This window comes from Paramisgurnus dabryanus, chromosome 1 (genome assembly GCF_030506205.2).
Source record: "Paramisgurnus dabryanus chromosome 1, PD_genome_1.1, whole genome shotgun sequence".
NCBI classification, from domain to species: domain Eukaryota; kingdom Metazoa; phylum Chordata; class Actinopteri; order Cypriniformes; family Cobitidae; genus Paramisgurnus; species Paramisgurnus dabryanus.
This window is the reverse complement of record NC_133337.1, coordinates 70,957,125-70,969,332: the sequence shown is the minus strand read 5'-3', so window position 1 is coordinate 70,969,332 and position 12,208 is coordinate 70,957,125. Positions and strand designations below refer to the sequence as shown.

Below are 12,208 nucleotides of genomic sequence, written 5' to 3'. Positions count from 1 at the left end.
GTGATGGTAAAATACTGTTAAAATTGCAGGGTTTTGTAATGTAAAAAAATGAAAACAAAGAGGAACCATGTTGGAACCTGTTCCAACTTTTTCTGAAATTCCAACCTATACAAGTGAATAACAATAAGAATCATATTGGGTTTAAAAAATGCCAAATAAAAATTGTATGATAACAAGGTTGCATAAGAGTGCACATCCCTAAACTAAAACCTACTTAAAGCACCTTTAGATTTTATCACAGCATGCAATTTAAATGAGTAAGTGTCAATCAGTTTCACACATCTTCACTTCGCAATATTATACAATTATATTTTGCCTTCCGTTCTAAGGCCTGCTTACGTTAATGTGTTTACATTTTAAAACACATTTCTTTTGCTGCGTTTACGGTTGCGCTTCAGTGTAGATGAACGTAGACGAGTCTTATGTAAACGAACAGCTGGTTCTAATGTGACAGCGCATCATTTTCAAAGTGAAAGTGATTTTATTTAGTTAAATGGAGGTTTGAAACTTAGTTTTTACCCAATATAGCAGTGCTTCTCAATCCTGGTCCTCGAGCACCCACTCCCAGAAAGTTTTAGTCTCCTTATTTAACACACCTGATTTAACTCATCAGCTTGTTAGGGAGATGTGTTTACCATTCTGGAAGGAGGCTGATAAGTTGAATCAGGTGTTTTAAATAAGGAAACATCTAAAACTTTTTTGGGAGGGTTGCTCGAGGACCAGGATTGAAAAGCACTGCAATACACTATAGTAAAAATATCCTACTACCCTGTACTATAAACGCTATATAAAATAGTTTTTAAAATGTATCCTAATTAAGAACATGTCTGTTTTATATTTATGTTTTGAGTATTGTTGTAATTGAATATTGTTGTAATGTTGTTTATGTTTATGTTTTGTATTAATTTAATTAGCTTGTTATGACAGATAGGCTGTAATTTTAAACTTCATGTATAGGTTGTTGTAATGGATTAAAGGCCAATATGACGGGTAGGGGTCATATTAACCGTGGAAATGCACGTTTTCTAAATGAATGAATTTTAATGAATTACGGTGAAATCCCGGCACATCTGAATGCCAGGAGGCGCTCTCATGCAGAAACTCCTTTTGTGCCACAGAAGTAGTAGCATTACAAAACGCTATTCCAGGAAATGTCTACATGGATTATTTATACGCTGTTCTTCAAATTGTTTCAGGTATTTTCATGATAATAAAGAATATTTTGAATGATTTTTATTTAACGAGTGTTGCTTTTTTAAATGCACGTTTTAAACTCTGACTCATAATGAATTTAGATTGATAAGGACTTCCTACTGACAAAATGCCGTTGAAAAACGCACAAGCTGTGCATGAAACAAAGTATCGCAACCTTTCAAATGCAACTTGCCTAAATTACCGTATACATCACAGTAAGCACAGTAATCTAAACCGCGGCTGGTAAGTCCTTATAACTAACTTTGTATATATCTATCGTTATATTACAGTTGTATTGTTGAGTGTTGAACCTTTATTAATTGTTTAAAGTCGCAATGAAATTGAAATGAAAAACTATGTATATATTTTTAATATTGTGGTATTATTAACAAATGACTTATTTGTAAGCTTCATTATTTTTAAAAAATGTGTGTGTCCTCATAATCTTTAATCAAAAATGCAAATCTCCTCCCCTCCTCAAAACGATCTCTTCTCACTTCCGGTCAAAAGTATGGCAGGTGGGCGGGGTCAGGGAGAAGATCGCAGCTATTAGCAATTAGCAACACGACCCAACTTCAAACGATCCAATCAGATCTCGATGGACAAATTCAAATCCAGCCCTGCCTTATTTAATCTCAAAAGCCGTTTCATTCGGATATACGTCACCACGGGGAAAATAAGGCAATCGCTACTTCCGTTTCATGGCGACTTTAATGTTTTTAGTAAATAAAAACATAACATAGTCAAACATACGTGTTTAGATACAGATGTTATAATCAGGACATATCAAGCGATCTCGAACACAGCAATAGTGTATAGCATAAAGGCAAATAAATAGACCCTTTACACAATGATGACGTGGCAACGTATGTGCGCGCAGTTTGCCAACGGAAGTATGGCAAGAATCAGCAGTGAAGCAACACTATTCAAAGTTATTTAAAAAAGTTGACTTATCAACTTTTTCAGCACAGCTACCAGATCCGTGTACTTTAATTTTGTTGTACTTTTGTAGTTTTGTTGTTACAATTACAATTATATAAACTTGATATATACGTATATAAGTATATTATATTAGTTTAACCAAACGCAACAACCAGACATTTTTTTGCTGGGAAACCGTTTTAATAAACTTTTTGAGTTTTTACATGTTGGAACCATTGGGGAACAACACCACTTCCGTTGCCAAAATTCGCGCGCAGGCTATTTGATCACGTGGGCTGTAAAAGGGTCTATACAATTAATCGTCAGTAACTATATATTTTTGTAGGTTTAATCTTGATTATGCAGAATTAATAATAACAATTACTTGATTAATTCATCCAGCGAGTATACCCATAATTGTACATTAATTCTAAGAAACGTTGAGCGTTATTTTAAAAAGGCAAGGGAGCCAACATACAGCAAACATTCTATACATGTATTTATAGAAAAGGATAGTTTTTGCTGTGGTTTCATCAATGGCGTTTCTTTGAGTAAACCAAATATCTCAAGTCTCTGTTAGGGCCAGCTGTAACGTTTCACAACTTATCAGCTTCCTTTGAAACTTTAACAAAGGTCGTAAATGTCCAACTGAGATTGTTAGGGCCCGGCTCTAGCCTCTTTGATGTTGAAATCCAGAAATATGGCTGCAAATATGGTTTGACCCCAAAAAATTCTAACAAAAGGTTTCTCTGTGGTTTACAGTAGTATCAGATGTATTTAAAAACATACTAAAAGTTTACCAAAGTTTGACTCCAAGAAACGCCTCATTTTCAAAATGGCGTCTGTCAGGTCAATGACTATTACTCTCATGTATTCCCCCTAAACCAGGAATTCTGGTGCCGGATACATATTTTAACCATGTAATATTCTAATAAGCATATTTGAGTGATTACAAGTACAATTATATATTAAAGAAATTGGTTACAGGCATATTTATGGAAATAACAATACAAGTAATTGCATATTTCTCCTTTCTCATATTGTTTTGCCTAGTGTTGGTGGTTTCTGTAATTCATAACCATTCCTTTGATTCCAATAAAAAATAAATTCATAAGATCTGTGTGGTACTGTAAAATTAGTCAAAAGATGGCTGCCATGTGAAGGCTCAGTATCGTTAACCACTACCATTAGCCAGTAGCACATGGCAGTAGTCTAGTCTGGACAGGACAAGAGCCTGGGACTAGAACTTGTGTAGCATGCTCAGATAGAAAAGGTCTAATTTTACTAATATTGTAAAGGATGAATCTACAAGGGTGGGCGGTGCTGGCAACATGCTCTCTGAAACTAAGCTGACCATCAATGACCAAACTCAGGTTTCTGGCTGTCCTGAAAGGCATAATGGTCAAAGAACCAAGTGGAATGAAAAGATTGTGATTAATCTTAGGGCCAGATGATATGACAAGCAGTTTTGTCTTTGTCAAATTCAGCTGGAGATGATAATCCTTCATCCTGACTGGCCTAGCAGAGGTAGGAAAAGCCATGTTTCCGAATGATAGAACCCAGAAATGTCATGTCAATGTCATAGAAAATAACAGTGGTCCAAGCACTGAACCTTGAGGTACCCCGGTATTGAGATGTTGGGGTTCAGAGACGTAACTTCTCTAGGATACTCTAAATGACCTACCTGAGAGGTACCAGAGACAACCATAGCCTTGTGGGTTGACAGGAGGATGTGGGGATTGACAATGTCAACAGTGGTAGATAGATCCAGTAGGAGCAGTACAGATTATTTGCCATTGTCTGCCTTAGAGCTTCCATGACTGAGAGCAGCGCAGTTTCAGTGTAGTGACCACTCTTGAAACCAGACTGGTTGCTGTCTAGGAGGTTATTTTGTGTGAAGGAGGAGAGCTGGTCTAAAACCACACGCTCAAGAGTCTTGGCAATGAAGGCAAGGAGAGATACCAGTCTGTAGTTTTCTAACATTGCAGGATTAATTGTGGTTTCTTCAGCATTGGTGTTATCCGGGGCTCTTAAAAAGCTGTGGGGAATGTACAAGTGGAAAGAGATGAATTGGTCTTGTTGGTGAGAGCAGGGATAACCAATGCAGTAATGGCCTGAAGGATATGAGTGGGTATGGGATCTAGTGGGCAGGTAGTCAGGTGGTTAGAAACAAAGATTGTGGAAACATCTGGTTCCCTAGAAGAGAGAAATAAGGGAGCGAGCATGCATCAGGAGTTTGGTCATGTACAAGAGGTGGCAGTGCAGAGAACGGACTGCTGATAGTGTTAGTTTTCTTCACAAAGAAAGAAGAAAAATCTTCAGCCATTAAGTCAGATGAAGGTTGGGGGAGTTTAAAGGTTCAAGTTATATTTAAAAATATAACTTTTTAAAGTTATATATTTTTTGGCCTTTTTGCCTTTATTTAAACAGTGATAGAGGAGAGGACACGAAAACACAGGGAGGAGAGAGGGTATCGTATCGGCAAATGACCACAAGCCGGGAATCGAACTTTGGAGCGCTGCCCACTACATCATCGGCTCCTACTGTAAAACTAATCTTGCATTTAGTGATGACGCTGATAATGACAATTCTCTCAGACCAATCAGTTATCTACAGTGCTTTCACATTACGTTTTAACATCAGCTCAGAATTTGAAGGTGGTCTTAATTGCTAACAATTGTACCTTATTTAAATTGAAATGAATAACCATTTTAGAGGGCTCACACACAGACCTCTGTTTAGGCTAATTCAGAGTTGTTTATGATCAAAGTTACACAACTCCAATTTAAGTTTTTTTTTTTTTGGTGAAATACATTTACATTGAATGTCAAGTCTGTGTTTTAGCTAGAAAAGGGTATGTGTCTAAATACACTTATTGAGTAGGAGTTACATGGCATAGGCTACATCGTTTATATCTCTGGTTTACCCCAAACAAAGATAAAACCTTACAGTAATCTCACACAATTATGTATTCCATAAGTATGTAATCATGTCAGTGCAATTTAGACAAGTCCAATGGATTCATAGACCCATAAATCATGGGGTCTGACACCAAGATTACTTGGCTAGGTCAAATAATGAAGGAGTTAGGATATTTTAAGGGCTTCCTGCCTGTCTTGGACGCCATCTTGAAAATTACACCTTTCTAGTGGTCAAACTTTGGTAAACTTTTAGTATGTTATCAGAGACACCTTACTACAAAAAACAGCTGAGAAAACTTTTGTCAGAATTTTTTAGGGTTAGGTGTTTTTTTCATATATGCTATTATGGCACTGCCATACCTTACAATGGGTATGTACTAATTCATATTTAACTTAAGTCTGAATATAATTGTAAATGGTGTGCAAATGTTTAGTTTTTCATTTTTCCCCTTAATAATTCCTATTGTTATTCACTTAAGTTGCAATATCACAATAAAGGTGGAATAGGTTCTGACATGATTCATCTTGGTTTCATTTTATAAATCACAAAAACCTGCAATTGTATATGTTGTATATGAGTGCTAATATGTATATATGCATTTATAATTAATAATTTACTAGCGTTATTGAAAAAGGTTGTGTAAAAAAGTAAACTGGCATAGCAAGAAAAAATCATTATTAGATTATCAGATTTTTTTCTGGTCTGACACCATCAAAATAGAAACAGACCTGCACACATATTGAATTAACTAAAAATTTTTTTACAATTTTTTACAAATTAGTTTTTTTCCAGGCACAGTGGGCAGTTTGGAACAATAAATCACTTTCGACTAGGGCGATTACCCAGTGTCCCTGTGGAGTGGAATGAAATTAATGCTGCTTGGGGTCAGACTGTACTTCTGCTGCATGCTCTCGCAAGCAAGATGGGGCTGCACTTTCAGAGGTACCGAGATAATAAAAATACTCACCTTAGAATTGTTAAAGGGCACCTGTGGTCCAATTCACGTTTTTACATTTCATTTGGTGTGTAAGTGTGTATTAGTACAGTGATTCTCAACCAGTGATCCCTCTAGCGCCATCTGGTGGGCCGCGTAGGCAGTGGTGGACTACGGACAAATGATTTTTATAAATCTTGTTATATTTGCATCAGATTTTTCTAAGGAATTTATATGAATTAAAAACGCTCATTCAAGATGCATGATCTAAAAGCCCATTCGTGTATGAACATCGTAATCACGTCACTTCAGATAGAACTTATGTTCATTCAGATGCAGTAACATGTGAATAGGGTCGCAAACAGCACATCCGCGTTGTGCCACATTAAAAAGAAGGCGGCATCTACAATAGCTGTCCGCTGAAAAAATGAATAGACCACTTCAGTTTAGCCTTTTATAATCATGTCTGCATGTAGCCTATTGTTATGATTTCAGTCCAGTGCAGTGGCGGCAGCGCTGCCCCTCAAAGTTGGCCAGAGAAGAAAGCTACTTTAACACCTTACCAAAAAGTGAAATATATAGTGCAAAAGAGTTCCTGAATTTTGAGAAGTGTGGTCACGGAATGCATTTTGTCTGAAAGCAATGAAAAATGGTTCACAGTTTGGTCTGCACTGACTTCTGTTTCGCTGACTGTGTGAAGAGTTTTGAAATTGCATTGTCTCTGTTCATCTGTTTTCTTCTTAACAAATAAATAAACACATTTTAACTTGTGTGCTCGTCTTGTAAGTTCAAGATTAGAAATGGACGTGAACGAAAACAGTTATTATCATTAAAACATGAAATGACGCATAATTATTGATAACATAATTATGTTGGCTTGAGAAAGCCAACATACTGTTGTTGCACTTAAACTTATTATGTTGGCTTGACAAAGCCAACATACTGTTCTTCGATCTAAGCTTATTATTATTAGTGGTGCTTGCATTTATGCAAGGCATCACTATTACTATCTTGCATACTTATTAGTGGTGCTTGCATTTATGCAAAGCATCACTTTTATTATTGCTCAGGGATATTTTTATGTTGGCTTGACAAAGCCAACATACTGTTCTTCGATCTAAGCTTATTATTAGTGGTGCTTGCATTTATGCAAGGCATCACTATTATTATTGCTCATACTTATTATTAGTGGTGCTTGCATTTATGCAAGGCATCACTATTATTATTCCCCATACTTATTAGTGGTGCTTGCATTTATGCAAGGCATCACTATTACTATCTTGCATACTTATTAGTGGTGCTTGCATTTATGCAAGGCATCACTATTATTATTGCTCATACTTTTTATTATTATTATTATTAGTGGTGCTTGCATTTATGCAAGGCATCACTATTATTATCTTGCATACTTATTATTAGTGGTGCTTGCATTTATGCAAGGCATCACTATTACTATTCCAAAAATTATTATTAGTGGTGCTTGCATTTATGCAAGGCATCACTATTATTATTCCCCATACTTATTATTATTTATTTATTCTTATATCTGGACACTTTTTCGGCGCGTAACTCGTCCCGCACGGTTTGTCGTAGACCAATGAAACAGGGCTCAAAACGACCGGCTTATTGAGGACACGTCTGCTATGACTTTTATAAGCGATCGGGTGCAAGATTTTCGAAAGGGGGGCGAAAAACCACCCAAAAAATCCCATTGACTTAACATTGCGGCCAAATTTGATGGGTCATAGCTCCGCTCAAGGATTTTGTAGAAACGTGTGGGTTACAACATTTGAAGAGGGTGGTAAGCTCTGTAAGAACATACATCACATTAGGGTGTAAGTTGTACCCGTGGGGTGTAAGAGGCGCCCGAAAATTCCCATTGACTTATAATGGGGCAGGAAACATGCCCATATAAGGGAATAAAACAGTTCCATATGGAATATCTTTGCTTTACAGTGTCGTAGAGATAAGTGGGTGGGCTCATTTTACTCGGGCATCCAATCAGTCTCTCAGGATCATCCCAGAGCTATTAGGCCACGCCCCTAGCAACAATTTTGGGCACCCTAGCAACATCTCCTATAGACTGCCATTATAAAATGCCCAGATGGATATCTTTGCGCCACAGTGACATAGAGACATGGGGGTGGGCTCATTTTACTCAGGCATCCAATCAGTCTCTCAGGATCCTTACATAGGTATTAAGCCACGCCCCTAGCAACCACTTTTGAGCACCCTAGCAACATAAAATTCAAACAGTTATATCTCGGCATCCGAACATTGTAGAGACACGGGGGTTGGACCGTTTGATTCGTGACTCGGAGTGTAATCACTATGGGATGCCAATTTTTTCCCTAGCAACCAAATACAGTACCCTAGCAACAGAGTAAACAAAGCCTTATATCTCCTCATCAGAACATCGTAGAGACACGGGGGTTGGACCGTTTGACTCGTGACTCGGAGTGTAATCATTATGGGATGCCAATATTTTCCCTAGCAACCAAATACAGTACCCTAGCAACAGATTAAACAAAGCCTTATATCTCCGCATCAGAACATCGTAGAGACACGGGGGTTGGACCGTTTGACTCGTGACTCAGAGTGTAATCACTATGGGATGCCAATTTTTTCCCTAGCAACCAAATACAGTACCCTAGCAACAGAGTAAACAAAGCCTTATATCTCAGCATCAGAACATCGTAGAGACACGGGGGTTGGACCGTTTGACTCGTGACTCAGAGTGTAATCATTATGGGATGCCAATTTTTTCCCTAGCAACCAAATACAGTACTCTAGCAACAGAGTAAACAAAGCCTTATATCTCAGCATCAGAACATCGTAGAGACACGGGGGTTGGACCGTTTGACTCGTGACTCAGAGTGTAATCATTATGGGATGCCAATTTTTTCCCTAGCAACCAAATACAGTAACCTAGCAACAGAGTAAACAAAGCCTTATATCTCAGCATCAGAACATCGTAGAGACACAGGAGTTGGATCGTTTTACTTTTGGCTTGGAGTATAATCATATATGTTCCCCAGAATTTTGCCATGGCAAGCACCACTCACATTTTCTTCAGGAAATGTACCTATCTAGTTAGTGGTGCTTGCATTTATGCAAAGCATCACTATTACTATTGCTCAGGGATATTATTAGTGGTGCTTGCATTTATGCAAAGCATCACTATTACTATTGCTCAGGGATATTATTATTAGTGGTGCTTGCATTTATGCAAGGCATCACTATTATTATTGCTCATACTTATTATTATTATTATTATTATATCTTATTATTCTTATGTCTGCACACTTTTTCGGCGCGTAACTCGTCCCACACGGTTTGTCGTAGACCCATAAATTAGGGCTCAAATCGACCGGCTTATTGAGGAGAGGTGTGCTATGACTTTTATAAGCGATCGGGTGCAGGATTTCCGAAAGGGGGGCGAAAAACCACCCAAAAAATCCCATTGACTTAACATTGCGCCCAACTTTGACGAGTCATAGCTCCGCTCGAGGATTTTGTAGAAACATGTGGGTTACAACATTTGAAGAGGGTGGTAGGCTCTGTAAGAACATGGATCACAATGGGGTGTAAGTTGTACCCCTGGGGTGTAAGAGGTGCCCAAAAGTGCCCCAATGAAAAGTCAATGGGGCAAAATCCCATAGACTTAACATTGCAAAAACTTTGACGGGTCATAGGTACGAGCGAGGATTTCATAGAAACATGTGGGTTACTAAATTTGAAGAGGGTGCTAGACTCTGTCAGGACGTCCCCCACAATGGGGTGTAAGGTTACCATAGCAACCATTTTGGGCACCCTAGCAACCTATACCATAGACTGCCATTATAAAATGCCCGGATGGATATCTTTGCACCACAGTGTCATAGAGACATGGGGGTGGGCTCATTTTACTCAGGCATCCAATCAGTCTCTCAGGATCCTTACAGACTTACTAAGCCACGCCCCTAGCAACCACTTTTGAGCACCCTAGCAACATAAAATACAAACAGTTATATCTCGGCATCAGAACATCGTAGAGACACGGGGGTTGGACCGTTTTACTTGTGACTAGGGGTGTAACAATTGGGCACATCATTGGCCACTCCCAAGCCACGCCCCTAGCAACCAAATTTGAGCACCCTAGCAACCGAATAAACAAAGCCTTATATCTCCGCATCAGAACATCGTAGAGACACTGGGTTTGGACCGTTTTACTTGTGACTCGGAGTTTAATCACTGGGCACATCATTGGCCACTCCCAAGCCACGCCCCTAGCAACCAAATACAGTACCCTAGCAACAGAGTAAACAAAGCCTTATATATCCGCATCAGAACATCGTAGAGACACGGGGGTTGGACCGTTTTACTTGTGACTCGGAGTGTAATCACTGGGCACATAATTGGCCACTCCCAAGCCACGCCCCTAGCAACCAAATACAGTACCCTAGCAACAGAGTAAACAAAGCCTTATATCTCCGCATCAGAACATCGTAGAGACACGGGGGTTGGACCGTTTTACTTGTGACTCGGAGTGTAATCACTGGGCACATCATTGGCCACTCCCAAGCCATGCCCCTAGCAACCAAATACAGTACCCTAGCAACAGAGTAAACAAAGCCTTATATCTCCGCATCAGAACATCGTAGAGACACGGGGGTTGGACCGTTTGACTCGTGACTCGGAGGGTAATCACTAGTGGATGCCATTTTTTTCCCTAGCAACCAAATACAGTACCCTAGCAACAGAGTAAACAAAGCCTTATATCTCCGCATCAGAACATCGTAGAGACATGGGGTTTGGACCGTTTGACTCGTGACTCGGAGGGTAATCACTAGTGGATGCCATTTTTTTCCCTAGCAACCAAATACAGTACCCTAGCAACAGAGTAAACAAAGCCTTATATCTCCGCATCAGAACATCGTAGAGACACGGGGGTTGGACCGTTTGACTCATGACTCGGAGGGTAATCACTAGTGGATGCCATTTTTTTCCCTAGCAACCAAATACAGTACCCTAGCAACAGAGTAAACAAAGCCTTATATCTCCGCATCAGAACATCGTAGAGACACGGGGGTTGGACCATTTGACTCGTAACTCGGAGGGTAATCACTAGTGGATGCCATTTTTTCCCCTAGCAACCAAATACAGTACCCTAGCAACAGAGTAAACAAAGCCTTTTATCTCCACATCAGAACATCGCAGAGACACGGGGGTTGGACCGTTTGACTCGTATCTTGGAGTGTAATCACTAGTGGATGCCAATTTTTTCCCTAGCAACCAAATACAGTACCCTAGCAACAGAGTAAACAAAGCCTTATATCTCCGCATCAGAACATCGTAGAGACACGGGGGTTTGACCGTTTGACTCGTGACTCGGAGTGTAATCACTAGTGGATGCCAATTTTTTCCCTAGCAACCAAATACAGTACCCTAGCAACCGAATAAACAAAGCCTTATATCTTCGCATCAGAATATCGTAGAGACATGTGGGTTGAATTGTTTTACTTTTGGCTTGGAGTATAATCATATATTGTCCCCCGAAATTTGCCACGGCAAGCACCACTTCACATTTTCTTCAGGAAATGTACCTATCTAGTTATTATTATATTTTATTCTTACATCCGGACACTTTTTCCGGCGATTAACTCGTCCCGCACGCTTTGTTGTAGACCCATGAAAGAGGGCTCAAATCGACCGGATTATTGAGGAGAGGTGTGCTATGACTTTTATAAGGGATCGGGTGCAGGATTTCCGAAAGGGGGGCGTAAAACCACCCCAAAAATCCCATTGACTTAACATTGGGCCCAACTTTGATGGGTCATAGCTCCGCTCGTGGATTTTGTAGAAACATGTGGGTTACAACATTTGAAGAGGGTGGTAGGCTCTGTAAAAACATAGATCACAATGGGGTGTAAGTTGTACCCCTGGGGTGTAAGAGGTGCCCAAAAGTGTCCCAATGAAAAGTCAATGGGGCAAAATCCCATAGACTTACCATTGCAAAAATTTTGACGGGTCATAGGTCCGAGCCAGGATTTCATAGAAACATGTGGGTTACTAAATTTGAAAAGGGTGCTAGACTCTGTCAGGACGTACCCCACAATGGGGTGTAAGGTTACCATAGCAACCATTTTGGGCATCCTAGCAACCTATACCATTGACTGCCATTATAAAATGCCTAGATGGATATCTTCGCAACACAGTGTCATAGAGACATGGGGGTGGGCTCATTTTACTCAGGCA

The 12,208-nt window shown here is 39.4% G+C and overlaps 1 protein-coding gene across 1 annotated transcript in view; it reads left to right on the top strand.

The window, feature by feature from the left end:
- Nucleotides 1-12,208, top strand: part of becn1 (beclin 1, autophagy related) — a 521,809-nt gene that overhangs the window by 404,233 nt on the left and 105,368 nt on the right. The window contains exon 9 of the mRNA XM_065253401.1: nt 5,830-5,979. Within this exon, the coding sequence (XP_065109473.1) occupies nt 5,830-5,979 (150 nt within the window). The remainder of the gene's footprint in view (nt 1-5,829; nt 5,980-12,208) is intronic.